The sequence below is a fragment of the Chaetodon auriga genome, chromosome 4 (assembly GCF_051107435.1).
Source record: "Chaetodon auriga isolate fChaAug3 chromosome 4, fChaAug3.hap1, whole genome shotgun sequence".
Classification (NCBI taxonomy): Eukaryota; Metazoa; Chordata; class Actinopteri; order Chaetodontiformes; family Chaetodontidae; genus Chaetodon; species Chaetodon auriga.
In genome coordinates, this window is record NC_135077.1 from 782,163 (window position 1) to 807,673 (window position 25,511).

The 25,511-nt window shown below is 47.1% G+C and overlaps 3 protein-coding genes across 4 annotated transcripts in view; 2 read left to right on the forward strand and 1 right to left on the reverse strand.

The window, feature by feature from the left end:
- Positions 1–5,296, reverse strand: part of kcnh1b (potassium voltage-gated channel, subfamily H (eag-related), member 1b) — a 35,328-nt gene extending 30,032 nt beyond the window's left edge. The window contains exon 1 of one of the 2 annotated variants that reach the window (XM_076727775.1): positions 5,147–5,296. In XM_076727775.1, coding sequence (XP_076583890.1) covers positions 5,147–5,219 — 73 coding nt within the window. In that variant the 5' untranslated portion in view covers positions 5,220–5,296. The remainder of the gene's footprint in view (positions 1–5,146) is intronic. The other variant, XM_076727774.1, reaches the window with a different exon arrangement.
- Positions 5,297–7,315: 2,019 nt separating this feature from the next.
- rcor3 (REST corepressor 3) lies at positions 7,316–16,950 on the forward strand. Its single transcript, XM_076729124.1, has 12 exons — positions 7,316–7,554; positions 7,659–7,715; positions 8,924–9,001; positions 9,089–9,141; positions 10,123–10,284; positions 11,143–11,267; positions 11,624–11,702; positions 12,317–12,532; positions 13,597–13,674; positions 14,113–14,170; positions 14,356–14,600; positions 14,851–16,950. The coding sequence occupies exons 1-12, from the start codon at positions 7,431–7,433 to the stop codon at positions 15,229–15,231; spliced, it is 1,656 nt and encodes a 551-aa protein (XP_076585239.1). The 5' UTR covers positions 7,316–7,430; the 3' UTR covers positions 15,232–16,950.
- A 349-nt stretch (positions 16,951–17,299) lies between these two features.
- On the forward strand, positions 17,300–24,138 carry traf5 (Tnf receptor-associated factor 5). Its single transcript, XM_076727935.1, has 11 exons — positions 17,300–17,456; positions 18,426–18,708; positions 19,660–19,723; positions 19,876–19,977; positions 20,293–20,457; positions 20,692–20,769; positions 21,021–21,095; positions 21,183–21,275; positions 21,620–21,760; positions 22,019–22,184; positions 22,399–24,138. Exons 2-11 carry the CDS (start codon positions 18,443–18,445, stop codon positions 22,983–22,985), a joined length of 1,737 nt encoding a protein of 578 aa, XP_076584050.1. The 5' UTR covers positions 17,300–17,456; positions 18,426–18,442; the 3' UTR covers positions 22,986–24,138.
- Positions 24,139–25,511: the final 1,373 nt, after the last annotated feature.

Below are 25,511 nucleotides of genomic sequence, written 5' to 3' on the forward strand. Positions count from 1 at the left end.
AACCGTGGATCAACCTGATATGAGCGCCATATCTTGTCATTACGGCCGATTCTGCAGCAGCAGGAATGAAGAAAACTGACTGAGGAACAGAAGCAAACTAAAAGAGACACGGATGAAGACATGGGATGAAGAGGAGGATTCAGATCTGATCCCGGACCAGCCTCGTCTTCACAGACAGGTATGTAAAGAGGGAATGTTGATAACTTCAGCTTTTTCATTAAAATGACTCAATGAGCAACCAGATCTGTTAGCCGCATTAATCTTACTAAACCACAAATGCAGCAAACAGCTGCTTAAAACGAAAAACAGAATTGTTAGCAGCTGCTGTTAGCTGCTCCTGTTAGCGGCTCCTGTTAGCAGTTAGCTGTTAGCTGCTCCTGTTAGCAGTTAGCTGCTCCTGTTAGCAGCTCCTGTTAGCAGTTAGCTGTTAGCTGCTCCTGTTAGCAGCTCCTGCGAGCAGTTGCTGTTAGCGGCTCCTGCTAGCAGTTAGCTGTTAGCAGTGTACTCATGGATGTACAGACTGGATGACTGGGTCGCTGTGATGCTAAGAACTTAAAAACATGAAGATTCTTCGTCCTGCAGAGATTTTAGGACTTTGGTTCGATTTCGAAGCATGAAAATAAGCCAAGGCATCACGTGAAAGCACGCTGTTAAGTCAGATGGAAGATAACATGTATATATAGTAACTGTACATAACGCCTTGTATAGTATTCTAAATTTCAAGACTTTCATGGCAAAATTTCAAGTTTCAATGTTTCACGATCGTCACTTTTGTCCAAAGCAGTAAGACTGGTATTGACGCAGGCGTCTGGAGGATGATGCATTTCATGGTCCAGCTGAAGCTGATGATGCTGCTGTTGTGAATGTCCCACAGCTGTAAATGAAACTGCTTCCTGTATCTCAGTGAGGTGATTGTTTCGACTATAATATCACAAAGCCTCACACTTACACATTCAGGTATGACTTCATGAATCTTTCAGATTTTTACATCCATTTTTCAAACAAAAGCCTGAGCTGAACCCCAGCAGAGGAAACGTAGCTCAAGGTTTTAAAATGCTCCTAAAAATCCTCCAAGGACTTGAACTACATGACTCCGCTGCAAAATACATGAGCGAGCTGAACGTCGCTCGGCTCAAACAGCCACGACAAACAAAACAAACATGCCAACCACACTGAAATGTACATTAATGTGACAAAGAGCTGAAACTATCATTCTCATTTTTGTGTATTTTAATCATCAATGTTCCCTTTTTCTTTCATTAGTATCAGACGTTGATCAGATTTCTGCATCACAGCAGCTTCATGTCACTATTTCAACATAAAAAAAATAAAAATACCTCCATCGGCCAAAGTCCATGTGGAGCTGAGACTTAACGAGACGAGATTGGCTGCACAGCACTCACTAATTATCACACCAATTAGGATGTTTCCTCATATTTCGCTGCTCTTCCCTCTAGCGCCACCATCAGGACAAATGTTCTATTGTCTGATTTGTGCTGTAATGGCGACTGCAGCCTCTCGGGGACGCTAGCAGCTCTTTAGACTCTAAAGCTTCATTTAATTAGCTGGGGTGAGTTGGTCTGAGCGTCACAAAACCACAATAATTAATTATTCAGCCATAGTTCATCGTTACACTGAATTAAACAGCCGCTGACCGCCGCCGGTCTCAGAGTCCGTCGGCCATTGTCTGACGATGACTCAGCCTCAGAGGACATCTGAGCCATGACTTCCTGTTCCAAACGCTGGTCATTGTTTACAGTCCGATTAGCAACGCGACCTTCAAACTCAACAACTCGACATCTCTACACACATAAATGTAAATAAAGACAGGTTTAAAAAAACTAATAAAAAGCTAAATCATCGCCAGACAATAGCCAGTGGGTTCCACCGCCTTCGCTCTTCAAACAGACTGTTTCGTAGAACTGACCAATCACGCTCAAACATGGTGGGCGTCCGGAGTCAAAACAGCACTGAAGGTGCCTCCAGGCCGCCATCTTTGTTTCCAGTGTCAACACAGCGATGGTGCTCTGGTGAACGTGGAGAGCTCTCTGCCACTGAAGAGTGAGGGGAAACATGAGGAGCTGATTTTACAGAAGGTGATTCCCGGATTAGGCGACACGCCTCTTTATCAGACAGATGAACGAGGAGCAACAACAGCTCCAAGTATCTGGTCTCAGACAGTCAACGACATTTATGCTCCTGGTTTATCTTAATCTTGTCATATTGGTGTCCATTTAAACTGCAGCCCGCTCTGTGCAGCTGTGCGATGAGATGACATTAGATTGATAGCAGCAGCAGCCTGTGGCGTCCAGGTGGGCGGGAGTCGAGGAGGCGGCGTGATAGATGGCTGCCGCACAGGCGACCCGAGCCATGGTAGCAGCTCTGTGAGGCTGTACTTCTGCTTTCAGCTAAATGCTAACACCAGCATGCTAACATGCTCACATTTATAATGTTAATATGCTAATATTAACTATATTGACCATTTTAGTTTAGCATATTAGCACGCTAACAAGAAGCAAGTGCAGCTGAAGCTGGTTTGAATGTGATCACGTGACCTGTCAGACAAGTCAAGTTATTTCCAATCATCCTGAGGGGAACATGAACGTCTGAACACTCTTGACAATCCATTGAACAATTGTTGATTTCAGTCTGAAGCAACCCGTTTAGCACGGCTAAAAAAACACAAAGGGCTGTTGGTGGAGCGCGATGTTTCAGATGTGATGATGACATGTGATCCAGTAAATCCAGTTTGAGGGGCAGATCCATGAGTTTGAAGGTTTATCACACTAAAAACTCTGCACAGCAGCTCTTAATACTCTGAGGATTTGACATCTTGGTGAAGTCTGTGGTGACAGTAATGCTCCACCACCAGGTGAACATACACCATTCATCCCGGCTCAGCTTTGGGTGTGAAGCTCCATGTGGGGTCATTTGATGTGCAGACAGGCAGACATTAACACTGTGTCAGAGAAGAGCTGATTCAACTTTCTTATGAGTTTCTCCCGGTTTTCCATATTTGTAATCTTTCTAAGTAAAAAATAAAGGTTGGCTGTAACGCATCACGGCCTTTCTGATGGGTTTGCATCATTGTCGTTCAAAGTCCTGCCTTTTGCGCAGCAGACCACACAGATTTTAGTGGATCACGCAGAGGGAAAAGTGACAAATCTAGCAAACAGAAACATCCTCCATCAATGGCGGTATTTACATCATCCGCCATCGTTTTCAGATTCACCCTCTGCTGCCAGGCGTCTCTCTGCCAGCAGCCTCTCAAACATCACAGCTGAAGTATAAACTGTGATGTGTTCACATCCTTCAGTCATGCAGAATAAACCAAGGGCTGAATTTCTTTGATGCTCACAGCATTTCACCTCAACCAGGTATCTGATTCTGACACCTGGCTGCAGTCACGTCATGCAGGGACGAGTTAACTCAGTCCTGCTCGGATGTTGCTTCGTGGTGATTTTAGGATTCTCTGTATGTGCTCTAATATAAATGTGAGGGTGGTGTGATGGTACGGGGCGGAGTGCTGGAAAGTTCCCCTTGTTCTCAAATCCCAGTGCGGACAGGTGTGGAACCGCTGAGCGATCATGACGTAAGAATTTTAGGAGCTAAAATATGAGAATAAAGCAGGAAAAAGCTCAGATGTTCACACAACAAGGATTATACACAGAAGCACAGTGCAAAGTGTGTGTGTGTGTGTGTGTGTGTGCGTGAGAGAGAGAGAGAGAGAGAGACACGGGGGGGGGGGGGGGGGGGTACACGACAGCACGTGGAAACGCTGGTCTGTACCTGTCTGTCTATACGATAATGTCCAAACTGAAAAGTTGAACAGAAGAGCAGTTAAAGGAGCAGAAACAGTTGAAGCAGTGAGGACAGTGAGGACAGTGAGGACAGTGAGGACAAAGCTGAACTCAAACGACAGCAGAAGACATGAAGATGACCCATAGCAAAGCTAACGGCTAACCACAGCAGCTGAACACTGGTCTGCCAAAGACGGCTGTCTGGTGAAAAGCACCTGACCAACACCTGACCACCTCCGTCACACCTCCATCGTCTTATGGTTTCAGTTCCTCGTCCCTTCTAAGAACACATGCAACATCCCATCATGCTTGTTTTCTGTACATACTTGGTGTTAAATGTCATTGGTTTCTGCAGTCTGAATATCACGTAAAATCTATAGAATATAACTGAAACATCATTTTATGGAGCAGTGTTCAGTGACCTTTAGCTAACAGAGGAAAGGTGTCCTTCGTGTTACCTGCTGCTGGGCAAACACCAACTCTACTGTATTCACGCAGAAGAGCATAATGTCCAACTTATCCTTAACAATATTAAGATATTATATACGTACTCTGGCTTTACATGTGAATGTGAAATGCCAACTAATGATTATTTTCATTATTGATAAAGTTGCTGATTATTTATTGATTAACTGTAAAATGTCAGAAACTACTGAACAGTCCAAAATGCATGCGTTCAACTCACAATTAAATAAAGAAGGGAAAAATCAGCAAATCCTCAGCGAAAGTTTGATTTCCTTGAAAAATAAGCTGGATTTCAGAATCAAAATTTTTGATTTCTTTCCCTAAAGTCAAATGTAGGAGAGGCAAAGTACAGTTTTATTATATTCTTATTTACAATAATAAGCACTTAACTTCCGATAAATGACGGTAAGTATGTGCTCGGCCAACTTTTTAAAGATGAAAATATAATTAAAACATAAAACTATGTACTAGTTTTGAAATATGATTGTAAAACTTGGTTAACTAGCCTTTAGCAAAATACAAGTATGGCCAGACAAAAGTTTATGAAAAGGAAGGTAAATCTGAGCTGCTGAGCTTGAAAATCTGACAATAAAAACATTTTTACATAAAGACTCATAGTGGGATTTCTTACCAAGCAGCTGAAGGCTAACATATACCTGTTAGCTTTAAGAAGTGCAGGTAAGCTAATGCTAGCCTACAATGAAGGTAATGAACCACACGTGCAGGTTTTCTGGAATGAAAGAGCCTATCACAGTGAAGCTGTCTGATGATGAAACAACCGAACAGAACCACGAGACATTTCACACCACAAACAGGCTATCACTGTTGCAGTCCAGGTGTATAAACCGGACAGAACCGGACCGGACCGGACCGGATCCTACCGTTAGACCTGCGGACGATGTTCTCCAGGAAAGTGTTCTGAGGGGCCACGAGACCCCGCCGTCCTCCCGCCATTCTGCCGTCCTCCTGCAGCGCGAGGCAGAGCTGCTTCCCGCCGCTCACATATCTGATGCTGCACGAGCCCCGCGCGCTGTAGTGTAGGAGCTCCCTCACCCCTCCCTCCCTCCTTCTCTCTCTCTCTCTCCCTCCCTCCCTCTTCTTCGTCTCTCTCTCTCTCTGTTCATCATGTTTCTCTGTCTCTCTCTCTCTTCTTCGTCTGTCTGTCTGTCTGTCTGTCTGTCTGTCTCTCTCTCTCTCTCTCTCTCTCTCTCTCTCTTTTGGCAGATGGTTGCAGCAGGAGCTCTGAGATGAGCCACGGTGAGGCTGTCTGTGGTAGAGAGAGCTTAGAACATACTGGGAGAGAGAGAGAGAGAGACAGGTAGAGGATGGTAAAGAGACACCTGCAGATGGAGACAGGGAGAGAGAGAGACAGGTAGCTGCTTCATACATCATTACATCACTGGTGGTCGGTTAAAGGTCCACTTCAGAGACATTTGGTATGTTTCTCTGTGGTTGGAGCATGGACGGTCTGACGTCCGCCCAGCAGATTCTCAGCAGAATCGCTGAAAACTGGGTTCACTTGTTTGGTGAAATTAATCTCCGTAAATTTTCCCGACAGCGCTGAGGGGACAGAGCGTCCAAACGGAGGACTCCATTGGAGCTTATTGACTGTCTCCATCCACTTTCAGCAAAGACAGTTTAAGACGCAGAGGGTCTGAGCGAGGGTCTGAACCAGGGTCTGAACCAGGGTCTGAACCAGGGTCTGAGGTCTCTAAAGCAGAGCTGAGTGACGTCTCATGCCTCTAAAAACCTCCAGCAGACAAACAGGGAGGAAACGTCCCTGTTAGTGCAAACAGTAAAACAACAACACATCTGGGTTTGACACACGTTATTGTCCAAACCTTTGAAGAACTGATGGACGTGATGAAGTTTATTCCTGCATTTTTGTCCTCAAGCTTCAGAGTCCAACACCAGAAAAACAAAGCAGCTGATGGTGGAGCACAGGAAGTGACTGGACCTCCATCAATGGGACTCTGGTGGACAGAGCCAGCAGCTTCAGGCTCCTCAGGGTTGACATCAGCGAGGACCTGACCCGGACTCACCAAACCAACACGGTGACAAAGACGTGCTGAGCAGTCTGCGCCGCTCCCTGAGGAGCTGAGGACGGTGAAAAGTGCTCAGCACGTCACCAGGACTGAGAGTCCGTCCATGGAGGACGTCTACGCCCAGGAGAGCGGGAACAATGGCCTCAGCACAAACTGATCAGGGACAGCTTCATGTCCCTGCAGGACATGAGACCGATGAACTAGAGCTCTCAAACTGACTGCAGTCACGCTTCACACGACTGTTCCATGTGTTCAGTTCTTCCATTCAAACCTGATATATGATGATTTCCCTCATATTCGTTGTGTTGAAGTGTTGTTGGACTGAGGGACAGTTAAGAATGTCCTCACCACTGACTGTCTCTCATGTGACCCTGAAGTCCTGAAGCTCTGCGGATTGTTGGGCGGTGTCTCCCCCTGCTGGTGCTGCAGCGTCAGTGCAGGAACACTGACATAAACAAGGAGAAAAACACCGAAAAACAGGCTGAGCTTTGAACATTTGTCCGTTTTTGAACATACGTTGTAATGAAGTCATCATGTTGAATGTGTGATCAGTCTGGGACACGTTTTCATGTGAACTGATGATGTTTTCAGTTTGATTTATCTGTCATATTTCTGATTTGCAGATTTTTTTTTATTCCATTCTGCTTTTGTTTATTTAAATTTTGGTTTATTTAAAGTTTTGTTGCTGTTTAATCTCAATTTTCATTTGATGTTAGATTTCTTTTTATTTTAGTTTATAATTGTATCGGCGGAAGGATCTGCAGCTACAGGCGCCGCAGCAGCCGGAGTCGCACTGCCGCCCGACGGTGCGTAAAAAGCCTTCCGCCGCGGTTGTTAGACCTCGCTCAGTCACCGGTTTAAAGCGTCAAAAATCTCCCCACATGAACCGTTTCACATATGAAAACTCTGTAAAACGAGGAGGAGGCTCCTGCGATGCTGTCTGTGATGTTTAAAGCCTGCGCTGACCGTACATACCGCGGCGGGAGCGAAGAGAGGAGCGCGACAGCGACACGGACGGAGCCGCGGACAGTGAGCGAACGGCAGCAGAAAAACCTCCAGCTCCTGCTGACATTTTATATCCCGACACAGCGTCTAAAAAACGGTGCGTTTGAGCGGTGAGATGCCGGGAATGATGGATAAAGGCTCGGAGTATTTAGGGAAAGGTCGCTCAAACGGCACCAAGAGTCCGTCCAACGCCTCTAACGGACATTTTTCTGACGAAAGCGGCAGCGACGACGAACACGGTGAGTATAGCCTCGAACAGCCTCTGTTCGCTCCGTATGTGCGCGTTTTCATCCTTGATCGTTTGAGTCAAACGTCTTCTGTGTCTCATGTGGCTGTTTTGCAGATGTGGGGATGCGGGTCGGAGCCGATTATCAGGCCAACATCCCGGAGTTCGAGCCCGGTGAGATTTTCCAGTGTTCGCGCTGAGTGACGGACGGTGGTAGCCTCGAGACATGCAGGCTCCAGACCGTGGAAGTCCTCTCAGCCTCAGACCGTGACTGGTCCGTCTCAGTCAGGCTCTCGCACGGTTCATACCGAGTGTTTGGAGGTTTAAGGAGAAACATGAGCCGAGGCTACCTCAGCTGCTCGCTCACATGCAGCAGTTTGAGATCAGTGAACATCAGTGAGCTGGTTTGTTTTCGCTGCTCTTCGTTTTGTCCCGAATCATTTCTGATATTCTCTGACATGAGAGGAAGCAGCTGTGAGCAACAACAGTAACAAACCAATAACTTTTCAACGCGAGAGAAAATATTATCCAGTGTCTGACTTTCAGCACTGACACTTTTCTTCTTCTCTGAATCTCTTTCAGACTCTGTGAACAGAGACATTATTGGAGTTTGATACCAACACTCACATCTGAGATCTTAAATAAACATTTCTGATATTATCTCCTTAATGCTGGAGGGAAAGAGACTATTTGTCACGTTGGGAACATTTTACAGTGAGAACAGTTTGAAGGGTGAAGACTTTCCACAGATTTGGTTTTTCTCTGCTCTTCTTTGCTTTTACTCCACATGAACGTCTGTTAGAGAACAATAAGAAAACCTAACGATGACTTTTTGATTTGGACAATCGGATGAACCCACACATGAAAACACTTAGTGTGTGTTATCTAATTAATTTATCAACCTGTATCCTGTGTGTGTGTGTTGGGGGGGTTCACTGTGCTTCATACTGGAATCACTGGGAGTCATTTTAATCAGAACAGACTCCAGAAAAGAAACTGAAGTGAAAGATGTTGATGGTTTGAAACACTTTGGACTTCAGTCTGAGTTTGAGCAGGTTTATTCTCAGAGTAACTGAAGACTGGAAATCAGACACAGACCTGAAGAAGCAGGAAGGAAGCTGCTGACGAGGAAGCGATTTAAGTCATGTGACCATCCTGAACACCTGGCCGCAGATTAATTTACAGAAACCACCAAAGAAACGAGGAGGAATAAAGAAAAGAGTGAAGAAGTGAAGCGTTAAAGGTTTCACAGCGAGGGTCAGACTCCTGAAACGCTGCATCCTACATTTCCCATAATGCAGCTCTGCAGCCTCCTCGATTAGACACGATGAGACGAGCTGACCGTCAAACCGACGACACTGATGATGTTTGTTCTCCTTCAGGTTCCACGAAGTACTCGGACAAAGACAGCGGAGGGATGCTGGTTTGGTCTCCGTATCACACCATCGTCGACTCCAAATGTAAGTCCACTTCCTGTCCTCTGTACGCAGCGGCAGTCCTCTACCAGGTCCTCAGACCGGTCTCAACTGTGTGCTCTTCCTCCACAGTGGACGAATACATCGCCATCGCCAAAGAGAAACACGGATACAACGTGGAGCAGGTGAGTCCACAGCGAGACTCCGTCCCCCGTCCACCAAAACCTCTTCCAGCAGGCGTCGACCTGAATCCTGCAGGTTTGAACGGAGACGTCAGCGAGACCGTCCGCTTAACGGAGGCCGATCCGTCGTCATTCGTGTTGTTCAGGGTTCCTGTTCGGCCTCTTTAATACTGATCAGGACAAACAGCTCTCGTGTCTCCTCACGTCAGAGGAGAAGAACTTTTAGAAGACATATGATGAAGATCAGCTGTCCAACACACGCGAGCAGCCCGGCGTCAGCGAGCTGACGATTCGTACGACTGGAACACTTTGAACTTTGTGTTTGACTGTAAATGAAGTGAAATAATGTTTCATGAGCTGAGAGAACAAAACTAAACTGAGCGGCTTCAGTTTGTTTCTGTGACAGTTTCCAAAATGTTTAAATGATGTCTACCTGTGCAGGTAGTGAGCAGGTTCATCAATGGAACACCTGTGATGCTCCATCATGGAGGACTGCAGGTGAGGTCGGGTCGTCCAGGTGTTCCTCTGTGCCAAAAACACCTGGAAACATGAAACACAGGATTTTCAAACTGAGACGTTCTCACAGGACGAATGTTGCCTGACGACCTCAGAGGTCGTCTGTGAATCTGCCAAATCCATAATTTAGAAAGATTCCGCCACAAATCACAGACCACGCTTCACTGAACGCAGGGGTCATGTGATGTCTGTCCTGTATGAATCTGTCCTCTGTGGACGTGTGTGACCTCTGAGCAGCAGTCAGCACTTTAGAACGAGCGATGACGGACAGCAAAAGGTCGTCTTCAGGTGCAGAGACGAAGCGTCTCATTGGATGAGCTGCGAGTGTGTTTATGATTGACACGCGTGCAGGAAGTGAAAACAACCTGGAAGCTGAAGAAGAGACGCTCAGACACACATCAGAGATCTTTAGTAACGTGTGTGTGTGTGTGTGTGTGTGTGTGTGTGTGTGTGCGTGCACACGTCCAGGCGCTCGGCATGCTCTTCTGGCACAAACACAACATCGAGAAGTCTCTGGCCGACCTGCCGAACTTCACCCCGTTCCCAGACGAGTGGACGGTGGAGGACAAGGTGCTGTTCGAACAGGCCTTCAGCTTCCACGGCAAGAGCTTCCACCGCATCCAGCAGATGGTAAGACCACCGCCAGAGAGCCCGGTCAGTCTGTCTGCACGGCAGCGTTACCATGAAGCTGTAGTCACAGAGAGTATCTGAGTACATGTACTACCATTTACTTCTGTCCATCTTTTGCACTCAGGCTTCATCACACTGTCAAAGCTTTAAACTCCTCACGTGGATCCATTTCAATAACTGTTCAAATGATCAAAGATTAGAGAAAAGCCCAGAACCTGAAAACAGATTTGTGGATCAGGACTTTGTGAAGATCCTCATTCGTCCAGGTCCTGGTTCTTCTGAGTGCTCAAAGACAGCTGGACTAAACTAGCTAACTGTGTAGAAAGCAGATAAAATGTGTCTGGACTGGGTTCAGTGCGCTCAAAGACACTTTGACACATGGACATGAGGAGCCGGGGGGGCAAACCACCAGTCAGTCAGTCACAGGAGACGTTTTACTGCACAGCGAATACTTTTATGCTGATACTTTAAGTACATGAGGCTGAGAATGTCTTTACACTGTTGTGTTAGTACTTTTCTGTGAGTACAGAATGTGAATACTTCGTTCAGCTCAGCATTAGAACCTCGACACTCAGCCTCGTGATCAGACGCCATCTAAAGCGATGATTCTCAACTGGTGGGTCGTGGGCCACTTTTGGGTCCGTTTCCAGTGGGTCGCGGCCTTTGTTTGGGCAAAAAAAAAAATCCTGTGCTTTTATTTTGAAGGGGATTTTTAATGCAGCGAAGTGCCATCTGTTGGTGTCGCGCCTTGTCATTAAGGGCTGATGGTGGGTCCCGAAGCCAGACCAGTTGAGAACCACTGATCTAAAGGACTTCGTACTCGCTGGTAGTAACGGTTGAACCTTGTGTCCCGTTCAGTTACCGGACAAATCCATCTCCAGTCTGGTGAAGTACTACTACTCCTGGAAGAAGACTCGCTCCAGGACGAGTCTGATGGACCGACAGGCTCGAAAACTGGCCAACAGGAGCAACCAGGACGACAGGTAGGACTGACCGATTGGACACCTGACGGAGACACCGACGGACTGTGAGGACGTCTCACCTGCTGAGCCGCAGACTCACCTAAACAGAGACGTCCCTGTTCGGGTCTCAGCACGTTGTAGTTTGTGCGTCCGAACAGCAGATGGTGCTGAAGCTCCGCTGAGTCTGATGAAGTACTCTTACTGCAGTAAAAATACTTGATTTTCTGCAAAGGCTGAAGATGAACACTGCTGTCCCACAATGCAATGCATGAAGGAAGTGGAGGAGCGGGAATATGACCGTCCTCTGTGTCTCTGCTGTTGTTTGTTGTTTCGATGACGTGTAACTGCTGAATTTTGGCTTGTTGTTGTTGCCATAGTGATGAGGAGATGGAGGAGGCCAATCCCATCGAAGCCAACGACAGCGACTACGACCCCAACAAGGAAACCAAGAAAGAGGTACGTGGACACACCTGACCTACCTGAAGCCTCGTTACAGGAAGTTTCTCCAACACGACTTTTCAGCTTTTTAAAATGTTCATAAATTTAAGAAATACTCATTGTCTAATTAATTTGTGCATCAGAGGCAAAAACCCCAAAATAACCTTTGAAAAATGTACGTGTTAGAAACTAAACCAAAGAAAAGTCTCTCATACCGTCGTTTGGTTTATTTTTACTACAGATGAGTCTGTATTTTTTTAATTAACGGTTTCATCTACAAACTGTGACGATGACGACTCGTCTGTCTCGGAATCGGAAACCGAATCGGAGCCTCGACGCTGACGAGAAGTTAGAACTGCAACTGAAGGCATCAGTAAATAATGCAGTTAGGACGATCATTCCAGTGGAAGTGTTGCTTCGGGGAAACAGAAGTTAAAGACAAGAGTTTGAAACAAAAAGTGAAAGAAACTGAAGAGTTCAATTTGAGAACTGATCAGATGTTTTCGGTTCAGTTTTGTTCATCGATGCGTTCGGTTCTGTTTCGGATGTTTCGTCTCTACGGCATTTTCTTAGTTTCAGGACTCCTTAAAGTCTGAAACCGCCAGTTAACGGCTCCTCCTCTCAATCTGCAGAACCAGGCGGAGCCGACGGTGCCGGGCTCGAAGGTGGCTTTGGGTCGGCGGGAGCACCAGACCCTGCAGCACCGACACCACCAGCGCTCCCGCTGCCGCCCCCCCAAAGGCATGTACCTGACCCAGGAGGACGTGGTGGCCGTGTCCTGCAGCGCCTCCGCAGCCAACACCCTCCTCCGTCAGCTGGACATGGAGCTGGTGTCCCTCAAGAGACAGGTACATCTCTGGACGGATCCTGATCGGGTTTTAGCCCGTTTGTTTGAGTCCTGCAGCTGCTGCTTGAACAGATCTAAGAGTCAAAGGAAAGATGCAGTCAGACATGTTGAAGCTCAGTGAGCATGAAAATGTAGGACAGGATTAAACCATAAGAACAAACGGTCCTGGTCCTCCAGGCCGATCCTGGTCCTCCAGGCCGATCCTGGTCCTCCAGGCCGATCCTGGTCCTCCAGGCCAATCCTGGTCCTCCAGGCCGGTCCTCCTGCTGGACTGAATCCTCACAGTGAAACATGGAGACAGAACAAATGAACCAGGTTCCAAAAACAGACGTTTCCTCCAGTTCAATGCTTCAGTGTCAGTCGTCTTCATCTTCTTCATCAGCTGTTTGTTGAGACTCAAAGCTCGTTGTTGACTGTAGAAACAACATTGGACAAACAGTCTGACCACAAGGTCCACTAACAGCTGCTCTGGAGCTTCTCTCACACCCGGGACTGTAGAGGATTTATTTCCTGTCTCTCTGAGCTCTTTAAGGACTTTTCACTCCATGCTGAGATCAAAAGTCTGAACATTCAGTTAAATGTGGAAATCTACAATCAGCTTGACTCTGAAGCTCTGGAGCAGGTCTGGAGGTCTTTGTGGTGACACAGATTTGTCTTCAGGTATTTGGAATAAATACACTGAAGAGTCAGATTAGTGCAGCACCTGTAAACCATCCAATGACATGGGCTTAGCATTAGCATGCTAACAGTCAGCAGCAGCATGCTGACATTCACGCAAAGACAGTCGTGTTTGTGTCTGTTCTGCTGAAGCAGACACTGTTGACAGTGACTCACCGGACAGAAAGCACTGAGACGTCCCTCCAGGGATGTGGACTGGCTGCTCTGAAATGTTTGAGCACAGGTGAAGGACCTCAGGTGTTGCCCTGAGTCGTCCTCTCTGATGCCTGTCTGTATTACTGCTCTGTCTGGGCTGTACTGCCCCCTGCTGGTGATACCTGGAGGAGTGTTCAGACAGTGTTTCCTGTGAGGTTTGTTGAAGCTGAGTGTTTCCGTGTCGTTCTTCAGGTGCAGAATGCCAAACAGATGAACAGCGGACTGAAACACCTGTTGGAGTCCGGGATCGAAGAGTTCAGGCTGTCTGAGGTACGAACACTCTGCAGCTCTGCAGCTCAACATCTTCACAGCTCAACAGGAAACTCCGAAACAATGTTTGTCAGCAGTTCATCACATGTGCTGACGGATGGCGCCACCTGCAGGATGAGACGCGCGTTTTGATTTTGAAATGCTTGTCTGAATGATTGAGATGAAGCTCCAAAGGTCTCAGTGATCTGGATCAGATGTGGAGATTCGATCTGGAGTTTAAAGGAGTGCTTTCAGTCATGGTTGTTCTCTTACTTTACTGCAGTGGTTTGTGAGCTACTTTAGCCTGGTTAGCTAACGTAGCCTTCATGGAGAGGCGCCATCCAGATGAGTTTCTCAGCTGTGGCAGTAAACACACCACATGACTTGATTGTTCTGAGGTCTGATCCTGTTACAGACTGTCTGTGGGTGACCGTCAGTCCTTCCTCTTTGTTCCTGTAGTGTAACCAGAAGGTGAACGCCCGCTGGACCACAGACGAGCAGCTCCTGGCTGTTCAAGGTGAGCTTCATCACTCTTCAGGTAAAAGGTCTGAAATCCAACCACACCCGATGAAGAACGTCCTCGCTGCGTTCCAGAACGCAGCTGAAAGAGATTCCAGACGAAACGTCTCTCAGGACCTTGTTTTACTTCATCTTCTGTGTATTTTGGTGCCGGTTTGAGAATCTGTCCGTCTCGTTCTTCAGGTGTCAGGAAGTACGGAAAAGACTTCCAGGCCATCGCCGACGTCATCGGGAACAAGACGGTGGGACAGGTGAAGAACTTCTTTGTGAACTATCGGCGGCGGTTCAACCTGGACGAGGTGCTGCAGGAGTGGGAGGCCGAACAGGGAACACGAGCTCCCAACGGAGACAGCGCCACCTCTGGAGAGGAGGGGAAGAACAGCTCCACCACCCCGTCAGGGAAGAGCACCGACGAAGAGGACGAAGAGGTGAGACATTACCTGTGTGTGCTGTAGGTGTGAGCAGCCTGGACTCTTCATTGGCTCCAGATCGTCCATGTTTCCACCTCAGAGATAAAACACCACAGTCAGCATTCAGTCTGCTGGCTTTGTGACGTTGACCCCTGACCCCCCCGGCAGGAGCCTCAGCTTTAAGTGACAGTTTGTTGTGTGAAAATTTCTTATTAAGAGCCAAATTCAGTGTGAAGGTGATTAAAGCCCCGCCCTCTCCTTTCTGCAGGGTCAGGTGACCTCAGGTGCGTCTCCTGCTGCCTCCTCTGCTTCTTCAGTTCAGATTCCAGTGACGTCCAGCGCCTCCTCCTCCTCCCTCCACCAGCCCCCTCCCCTCCTGCGGCCCTCCCTCCCAGCCACGCCCTCCCTGCACCGTCAGCCCCCGCCCCTCCAACAACAGGCCCGCTTCCTGCAGCCCCGCCCCACCCTGCAGCAGCCCCCACCTCTCATCCGCCCCTCCAACCCCCTGCCCCCCCGCCTTAACCCGCGCCCACCCGCCCCCATGACCCTCTGTGGGAACCCGGGGGGATCAGGTCCAAGCTCCGCCCAGCAGCCCCCAGGCTTGGCTGTCCACCAATCAGAGACGGCCTCGTCCTCCTCCCTCCACTAACGAACGTCGAGTTTCTGCTGAAGAGACAGAAGAAAGAAAACGTTCAGTCTGAGGCTGCTGCGTTCAGGTGCCGTGGGAAAAATCTGAGTGACGTCACTCTGATCAGCTGTTCTTCTCTGGTCACACCTGAACAGTGGCAGTGTTTTCTGGGTTGAAGTCGCTCTCTCCACAGGACTTGCGGCGTACCTGCTGCCTGACGGACACCTGGCTTGAGAATCTGTGTTTGTAAATGTCTTCTTGACGGCAGAGACCTTTCAGTCCCACAGGGTTCAGTTCTGGGTCATAACTGCTCCACCTAAAACATTTCAAAGCCACTGATTCAGTCCTCAACGCCGCCCGTAGACACTAAACCTCTGCATTATTTTCTACAGTTAAATTAATCAGAAAGTGTAAAATGACTTTAAACTTGAAGTGATGTCATTTCTCACTTTAAGAGATTCATTATTTTATTGATTTCATCTTTTATGAGTTGTCTTTATGCTAAACCTTCCAGAGTTCACTGAGACTCTGCTGCCTTTCGTCCTCCTCAGCCCTCTCCTTGATTGGTCGATCCACCGCACACGTCTCTCAGTGCTTTGACGTCCTGTCTGTGGCTGTCAGCTCGAAGCTGATTGGTTCCTGCTGACGACATAAATATAAAAAACACTTCACAAACATAAAGTTTTATTTTAAAAAGGTTCAGTTCCTCAAACAGCTGAGTGTTTGAGGCAGTGGGACTGTGTGTGTGTGTGTGTGTGTGTGTGTGTGTGTGTGTGTGTGTGTGTGTGTGTGTGTGTGTGTGTGTGACAGCAAGCTGACTGACTGCAGACTGAAAAGGTTGATGTCCGTTTATATCAGGCGTCAGTGACAAACAGCTGCAGCACATCTGGTTTTAAAGCTGATTGGACGCCTTTGAAAACACTCAGACGTCCTTCAGATGGTGTGAACTGTAGAAATGTCTCCATCAGCCAATGAAAACTGTTCCTCACTGTTCTTCTCATTGTTCTGTTGTCGGGTCGGCGCTTGTTTCTCCACATGATGAAGATTGATTTTGAAACTAAAAACACTTCTTCATCTTCTTCTCCTCCTTCTTCTCCTTCTTCTCCTCCTCCTTCTTCTTCTTCTTCTTCTTCTTCTCCTTGTTCTTCTTCTCCTGGAGCTTCAGATGTGCCGTCAGTCTGCCTTTTCCTCATTTCTTCTTCTTCTTCTGGTGCTACCCCTTTGGACTGGCTGTGGGATCACTGTGGAAGTGCTCTTAATGCTCCAACGTGTATCTCAGCAGAATGAATCTGGAAGCATCGAGTCAAACAGTCCTTTGAGTTTTAGTCCAACTTGTAAAATATTGCTGTAAAGATGTTTCTGAGGTCGTCATTAAAAACTTCATTTGTACCACATGACTGTTTCCTTCTTCAGAGACGTCTACTGTACTTGAGTACAACACTGAGGTACTTTACCTGAGTATTTCCATTTTTTACCACTTCATACTTCTACTGCACTACACCTCAGAGGTAAATGTACTTTTTACTTCGCTCCATTTACTTTAGAACTTAAGTACTTTGCATTATTCTGAAATGGGCCATTTTGCTTAATGTGTACTTTTACTTCTGGAGTATATTTTGATGATGTGGTACGTGCTGTACACATTATTATTTCCTGTTTTGAATATTGCCGGTCACTTTCATATCATTTTATAATCGTGTCATGTACAATTAATCAAAAAATAAAACCATGAACTCTCTCACCGATGATCAATAATCATTAGTTAATCCTATGATTTGAGTCGATCCTGCTCTCTCATGACTTTCTTCCTCTTCGTGTACTTGTACTTCTAATGAAATTTTCCTGCTTTGCCTTGAGCTTAGTTCATGTCCTAGTTCTTTCATGTTTCTCTGACTTGTGTTGACTCCGCGGCGGCAGCAGGTTGCTGATGTTAAGTCACTTCCTGCTCTTCTAATTTCCTCTTCCGCTGCTGCTCTATCGACCACAGATAATCAATACCGATCAGCAGTATCGGTGCGGTGTGGCTGCCGGGCCGCACGTGGATCCGATCGCAGGAATTTCACGCGTTTGTCAGACTTTGTCAGAGGAAACGGAGCGCCGCGCGCAGCGCAGCGCCGCTCTGCGCAAAGCGAAAGTGAAGCTCAGCGGGAACATCAGCAGCCCGAAGCCGATCACAGGTCAACGCGGAGCTGCTCCAGGTGGAAACGCTCGTTCCAGGTGTTCAGATGCAGTAAAACGGTCCTCGGGTGAGTTTTTGATTGGCTGAACAGACGGAGGGCGGCAGCGGGAATTCCCCTGCAGCCTCCGTCCTTTCACGGTGTTTCCTGAGGGAACTGGTTCACATCGAACTGGTGAAGATGATGATGATGAGGATGATGATGACGATGATGATGATGATGACAACGATGCTGATGAGGAGGATGATGATGATGATGCTTAATATAAAGTGTAACCGCGTACACCTGCACGCGCGTCCTCAGCACGTGCGATGGCACGCAGGAGCCATTCTGATGACTACTTTTACTTTTGACACTTGAAGTACTTTTTGCTGACGATACTTCAGTACTTTTACTTCGGTGAGCTTTTAATGCAGTACTTTTACTGTAAAATGAATGTTGGTGAGAACAGACATCTAAACTGATGAAAGCAGATCTGAGATCTGATATTTCGTTTTCTGCTCTGACCTCTGACCTTTAGCTGCTTCATCTGTGGTTGGCGTTGCTTCTGGTGTCTCTGTAGGAAAATATCTGCATAAACGTAAATCTACAAATAGATTAAATGAATTTGTTTCACCCGTCAAACAGAGAAGTGAGAGGTAGGTTTACAGCCCTGAGTTCTGCCTGCAGGTGCACCTTCCACCAATCAGAGAGTAGGGCTGGAGACTCTGTGCAGCCTGTGAGGCAAAAATCAGGGAAACAAGTCAACGTATGGTCAGATCTGCACGCTGATGTGAAAACAATTCAAATTGCATGTAACATGCAAAGAGGGGATCTAAAGCACAGAGCAGCTCTTAATATGCTCCAGATCTCACCTGTCCACATCCTGCCTCAGGTGTCCTGAGTGATGTCTCTCAGACTCATTTTCCTTGTAGGTTTCATAAAACTCACTCACTCAGGGTTTTTTTTTTTTTTTTTTTTTTTTTACTGAATCATAAATGATTGAATATAATGATTAAAAAACAAAACTAATCAAGTCTTCACTTACGATCTGTTCAGTCGGTCCGCCTGCACTCATGGCAGCAGCAGACACAAAGCTGGGGGGATCGAAGGAGTCCAGTTTGCAGTCTGAGGAGTCTGTGAGGTCCGAGGAGTCCAGGATGAGGTCGACGGGCCCCGTGGGCTCCTGGGAGTCAGAGCTGACCTCCATCCAGCACTCCCTGAAGTTTGTGCTGACGCTGAAGGAGGAGTTTGTTTGTCCCGTCTGCAGAGGAGTCGTGCTCAACCCTCAGCAGAACTCCTGTGGACACATCTACTGCTTCCACTGTCTCCAAGGACTGCTGTACGAGCTAGTCCACCTTAAAACGCACTCAGACTGACACAGTCCACCTTAAAACACACTCAGACTGACACAGTCCACCTTAAAACACACTCACACTGACGCTGACACAGTCCACCTTAAAACACACTCAGACTGACACAGTCCACCTTAAAACACACACTGACGCTAACACAGTCCACCTTAAAACACACTTAGACTGACACAGTCCACCTTAAAACACACTCACACTGATGCTGACACAGTCCACCTTAAAACACACTCACACTGACGCTAATACAGTCCACCTTAAAACACACTTAGACTGACACAGTCCACCTTAAAACACACTCACACTGATGCTGACACAGTCCACCTTAAAACACACTCACACTGACGCTAACACAGTCCACCTTAAAACACACTTAGACTGACACAGTCCACCTTAAAACACACTCACACTGACACAGTCCACCTTAAAACACACTCACACTGATGCTGACACAGTCCACCTTAAAACACACTCACACTGACGCTGACACAGTCCACCTTAAAACACACTCAGACTGACACAGTCCACCTTAAAACACACTCACACTGACGCTAACACAGTCCACCTTAAAACACACTCAGACTGACACAGTCCACCTTAAATCACACTCACACTGACACAGTCCACCTTAAACACACCCACACTGACACAGTACACCTTAAAACACAGTCCACCTTAAAACACACTCAGACTGACACTGACACAGTCCACCTTAAACACACCCACACTGACACAGTCCACCTTAAAACACACTCAGACCGACACAGACCACCTTAAAACACTGGTGCTGACAGTCAGCTCACCGACAGTCCACCTTAAGCAGGTGTCCTGCTCTGTACCTGAACCTGTGGTCCTCATGAGTTCAGGCTCAGACGTCTCGTCGTGGTTTCTCGGTGTGAACGTCATTCTGCTTTGTCTTTCAGGGACGGTTCGTCACCAGTCAGCCCAGTTTGTCCAGTGGACGGAGCTGTGATCAAACCAGCTGAGGTCAGAACTGAACAGCTGCACAGTCACAAACACACGAGTTTCCACAGAAAACAGCCAAAGAAACTGAAGCTAACGTAGCTAAAAATACCAAAAACGAAAAAAAGTCTTTCTGCTAAGCTAACGATATCTAATCTAGAGTTTTCTCTCTGCAGGTTTTCCAGGACAACTGCTGCAAACGAGAAATCTCCAATCTCGAAGTGTACTGCACCAACTCCCCAGCATGCACCTCTGTGGTCACGCTACACCACCTGCAGGTCGGCTATGACTCGACGCTTCAGTCCGACTCGTGTTGTGTGAATGTGGTCTCAGCTCTGATGTCACGAGGATACGCTAACACATCAGACACTGATGATAACGTGTATTTTCTACTGGGTGGACTGGCAGCACCACCTGCTGACTGATCCTTCCTCTTCTAAGCACCTTGAAGGCGAATAAGCTCCACTGTGTAACATGCTAACAGGTGGATGAATCTAAACCCTCCATCCACCTGACAAACATGTCATCACAGCTTTCAGTCTTCTCTTGAAGCGACGGTGTTTGTTTATCTTCCATCACTTTGTCCTCCGCAGGAGCACCTGAGATCGTGTCAGTATGAGCAGCTGCAGTGCTGCAATCCAGGCTGCAGGGCGGCGCTACAGAGGAGATACCTTCAGGAACACCTGACCAACACCTGTCCTCACCGCACAGAGCCCTGCCCACACTGCCAGCAGCCGCACCGGCTCAGCCTCCTCCAGGTAACGTCAGCAGAAAAACACTCCTGATGCACAGGTGGTCCAGGCTGCCGCTCGGTCCAGCTTTTGTTTGGTGACGCCGGGATCCGTCACGTCTCGAGAGGACATTGAAGTGATTCGTCTTCTTAGGCTGACGAAAATACAGTTAACCACCAGCAGCAGTCCTAGCTTGACTCATTCAGTGTGCTGAAAGGTGGAGTCCTGCTGATGTGCTTGTGGTGACTCTGTGGTCTGTAGGATCATGTGCAGAACTCCTGTCCAGAGGTGGAGGTGGACTGTCCCAACGGCTGCTCCCAGAAGGTTCCCCGACACAAGGTGAGCTCAGTGTCATTATTGATCTGTAGGCACGGAGATCAGCCCACTTTGGTTGAGGTTCAGCACCAAAGGACCAAATACGAGTCGGCTCTGGTCCATGTGTGTCCGAGGACAGTCAGACTCAAAATCAGCTCCAGTTAGCGACACTCAGACCAGCTTCAGGCTGCTGCTGACACCCACTGTCAGACCAGCTTAGTCGGGGTGATTTCGGTGTAACCAGCGGATGTTTGAATGTGTCTTTTCTCCTCCAGCTGATGGAGCACAGAGAGTCGTGTCCTGAGGTTCACGTCAACTGCTTGTATAAGAGGTTCGGCTGCTGTGTGCAGGTGGGTTCACCTTTCGGACGCAGTCCAACACCTGAGTGATGAGACAAACAGTGTGACGCACTGAACTCCCTCCAATGTGTTTGGCAGGATAAGAGAGGGAAAGTGAAGCTGCATGAAGACGCTTCTGTCAGCCAACACATGCTGCTCGTCCTGAGGAGCAACACTCACCTGGAACAACAGGTACGTCCAAGGACCTCACCTGACCTTCTGATTCATAACACCAAGATATGAAGACTAATAACACTTTTACACTGAAGCTGCAGCACATATGCAGGCTATTGAAACACATGTAAACCCATGAAAAACAGGTGATCGACTCCTTTCCCATCATCATCGCAGCTGAAATGGCCGAAAATGAGTCGACCCAGGAGCTGACAAGCGTCTGCAGAGTCATTTGACCCAGCAGTGAATGCAGATTGTAGCCTTTCCCACTCAAGACAAGACCGAGATGTTAGTGGGTTTTAGTGGTTTTGTCCAGTGTGAAAGAGGCAGTGTTTACCTCAGACTGTTGTCTCCTTGGTCAGGTCGAGGTTCTCCAGGAGGAGGCGCTGCTGAGGCAGCAGGAGGTCCAGACGGACAGTTCACTGCTCACTGGTTTGCAGAGGGAAATCAGACCTCTGCTGCAGCAGAACAGCAGCCACGAACACATCGTCTCCACAGCTCAGGTTCAAACACTTCTCTGCCTTTTACTGTCACTTCTTTTCCAAACCCACCATCATTTCACCGGCACCTTCATCATCTTCATCAGCCAGCTTCAGTGAAGAGCTCTCAGCATTAGATTCATCCGAAATACTGAAACTAAACACTGATTTCAACTCTTGGCTACACACTGTGTGAAAATGTACCTGAGGATGCAGCTGTCGTCAGCACCGCCATTAAACAAGGTCCCCTCTGTCTGTCTGTCTGTCTGTCTGTCTGGTCAGAGGACTCTGAGCAGGCAGGAGGACGTCCTGTCCACCATCCAGCTGGAAGTCCAGCAGGTGTCCAGGGGGCTCAGTCCTGGTCTGGAGGAGCTGGAGGAGCTCAGGAAGTCTCTGGATGCTGTGATCCAGGAAGTGTCAGCAACCGAAGCCCTCAAAAAACACCTGGGTAACACAATGTGGAAATGTGCCTCTATAAACCTGTTAGAGTAACTCACAGCAGGTCTGTCTGTTCTGAAAGTACCAGTTTGTTTTTACAGGAGCAGGTTTGTGTGATTTTATGTCTCCACACACTCCAAAGTTGGTGTTTCCTGTTGAAAGAAAATGCAGTTTACAGTCCAGCACGCTCTGAGGTTTAGAGTGAATGCTCTTGGTATTTTCAGGATCTTTGGAGGAGACTCTGAAGTGCCAGTCGGGTCTCCTGGATCTCCACGCAGCTCAGCTCAGTCGTAACAAGCAGCACCTGCAGGAGCTGGAGGCCACCTCGTACGACGGCAAACTGATCTGGAAGATCAAGGACTTCAGGAACAGGAGGGAAGCCGAGGTCAGAGGTCAGCCGCCTTGTCTGAGCAGCGTGCCGTTCCACACTGGACGCTGCGGCTACAAAATGGCCGCCAAAGTCTATCTGAATGGGGACGGGGAGGGAAGAGGGACCCACCTATCCCTGTATGTCGTCCTGATGCCGGGAGACTTCGATGCTCTGCTGCCGTGGCCCTTCAGACAGACCGTGTCTCTGTCTGTTCTGGATCAGAGCGGTGCCGGCAACCACCGGAGCCTCAGCTTCAGACCCGACCCGATGTCCAAAAGCTTCCAGCGACCCTGCTCCGAGTCCGTCAGCAACGTCGCTGTTGGATTTTCGTGCTTCATTCCCCTCAACAAGCTGGAAGCTCCACAGAACGCCACGTATGTCAACGACGACATACTGTTTGTCAAAGTGAAGGTGGACATGGTGGGTTTAGAGCAGCTGTAAGAGTTTGTCTGCAAGTTGACGCATGTGGACTAGATTTTTTTTACTTGAGCACCATCTGGTGGCCATTTCAGGAAGGACACTGATGGACAACAACACAGACTGATAGAATTTTAACTATGATCAACTTACTTTTCTCCAAAATCTGTCATCAAAAAAACTTGAAAGGAGAGAAACTAAAACTCCACATGGAAACTTTAAAGGAAAGTTTGGCACTTTGGGAAATATGTTTATTCTCATATGTTCTGATGTAATATTTAGCAAAATGTTGAACATTTGGTAAATTTAAGCTTCAGACTCATCTCAGGGATCGTTTGACGGAGGTCTGACTCACAGATACCAACGTGGTTACTGAGAGTTATTTCATGCCATTTATCTAAAGATCATGACTTGTGACCAGGACTTAAATGTCTCATCATCCATTAAGTTAATCTGTGGAGAAAAGAAACATATTTGCACCAAAAACATAATTTGTTATTTAAATGATGATCTCAAGATGAAGAAGCTGCTGTTTGTCTACAAGAGCTGAAATCCAGGAAGTCATTTCTGTGTTAACGTGGCAGCGTTGTCTACGACTGAAGACACGTTGACTCATCATTTCTTGTTCAGAACAGTCGCCGGAACAGACGTTGACATTTCTGCCGACCACAGATATGTTGAGACTTTTAATGTCATGTTGTGACAGCGCTGTGGTTCAGGTCTGGTTTGTTTGGGCTCTGAATCCTCTACCCGGTTCGTTGCCATAAACATGGCTCGATTGGCGGTCTTTTGAAAGTCGTCTCACCGGCAGCTCACGTCCAAGTCCCGACAATCTGAACGACGTCACCTTGATGCTCATGTTGATGGATGGATTCAGCATCATTGAAGTAGAAAGAGTCAATGTTTGGACAAACAGTGAGTGAGGACGGACGTTTGACGTTGTTGAGTGTGATCAGCCGTCAGGTGTGAAGCAAAAAGAAACAGATTCACACTCTTCAGGTAAACTCCATCACATCATGTTGCCATAGAGACGATGGATGCACTGAATCGTCCCTGATGTTAATGAGGAAGAGGAATTAGTGCGAAGAGGAAGAGGTGCTGAGCGTTTTATCAGACAAGTGAACAGGAAGAAATGAAGTCTTTTATGAAATAAAGCGTTTCTTCATTGTTTTCCACTAACATCTGACTTCACACTGAAAAGTCTCCTGAGTCTGTGTGACGGTTATAAACCACAGTCATTTATTTCTTTACATTTTATTTCTGAGGAAAAAACTAAACACTGATTTTACTGTTACAAGAATGATGATAAATTACTGAGGACAGAAAAAAGAAAACAGGTAACGTACAGAACAGGATCCACGTTTAAAACAAACCAAACAAGGCTCAGAGTACACTCCTCCTATCGGACGTAGTTTAGCATCAAGTTCTGTGCACAGCAACAACTGACAAATGACTTCCTGTTAGCTAATAGCTAAAGCAACACGATGTAGTGAAGCTTTTCCCTCAGTTTTAATGATGTAGTCTTATTACAGACACATTGAATCAGTTCACCTGCCTGTTTTAACAAACTTTAGAGCTGAAACCTGTTATTGTTCTAACAGCCCACCAGCGGGCTGTAGGACAACTTATATTTCATTTAGTTTGCTCTGTAGAGTCATGTGACACCTCACTCAACCAATCACAATCTGCATCTGAAGTCTGTAACAGTGCGACAGGAGGGCCTCATTCTCTTCTTAAAATTACAATTAGTCATTCACAGACGCTTTTACCCAAAGCGACGTACATATGAATTCACACACTGATGGCGCAGCATCAGGGGCAGTTTTGGGGTTCAGCATCATGTGGACTGGCCGAGGCCAGGGGTCGAACCGCCGACCTCTTGGTTGGCAGGCAACCGCTCTACCTCCTGAGCCACAGACGCTTCCTCCATGTGAGGATTGAGCCAATCACAACCAACTGTCCAGATGACTTCAAATAGCCAATGAAATTCTGAAGATGCCAATGTGCCACTTCAGAGGGTCACTTCCAGCTCTGGTCACCTCAGAACACAGATATTACACACAATTTGAAGTAACAGATGTAGTAAATGACCAAAATATAGATATATAAAATATAGTTACAGATACCTTAAATATAAATGTAAAAATTTTGATTTCAAGAATACAGACATCAAGAATTGAGAATATAGGCATTTATGTAGATAAATATACAGTAAATTGCCTTTTTTTTGGAGAACGTCTAGATATACCAGGAGGGAAAACATGAAAATTTGTCAAAATCCTTTTCTGTCGTATTGTTATCAGTTTTAACTGAACATGGACTAGTTTAAGGCTTCGTGCTGTGCTCTCATTGTGTTTCCCAGCTACTATGAAACAGGTATAATCATCTACAGGCATCTATCTGCCAAAATAATATTCCGGTGGAGATAAAAACCTTCCACTTCAGTGTCTTCAAACTTCTGTTACTCAGTGGCAGCAGCACTGAGTGATTCCGACTGCTGAGGATGAAAGTTCAGAGTGTTTCCTTTCAAGAAGAATGCTGAAGCTGAGG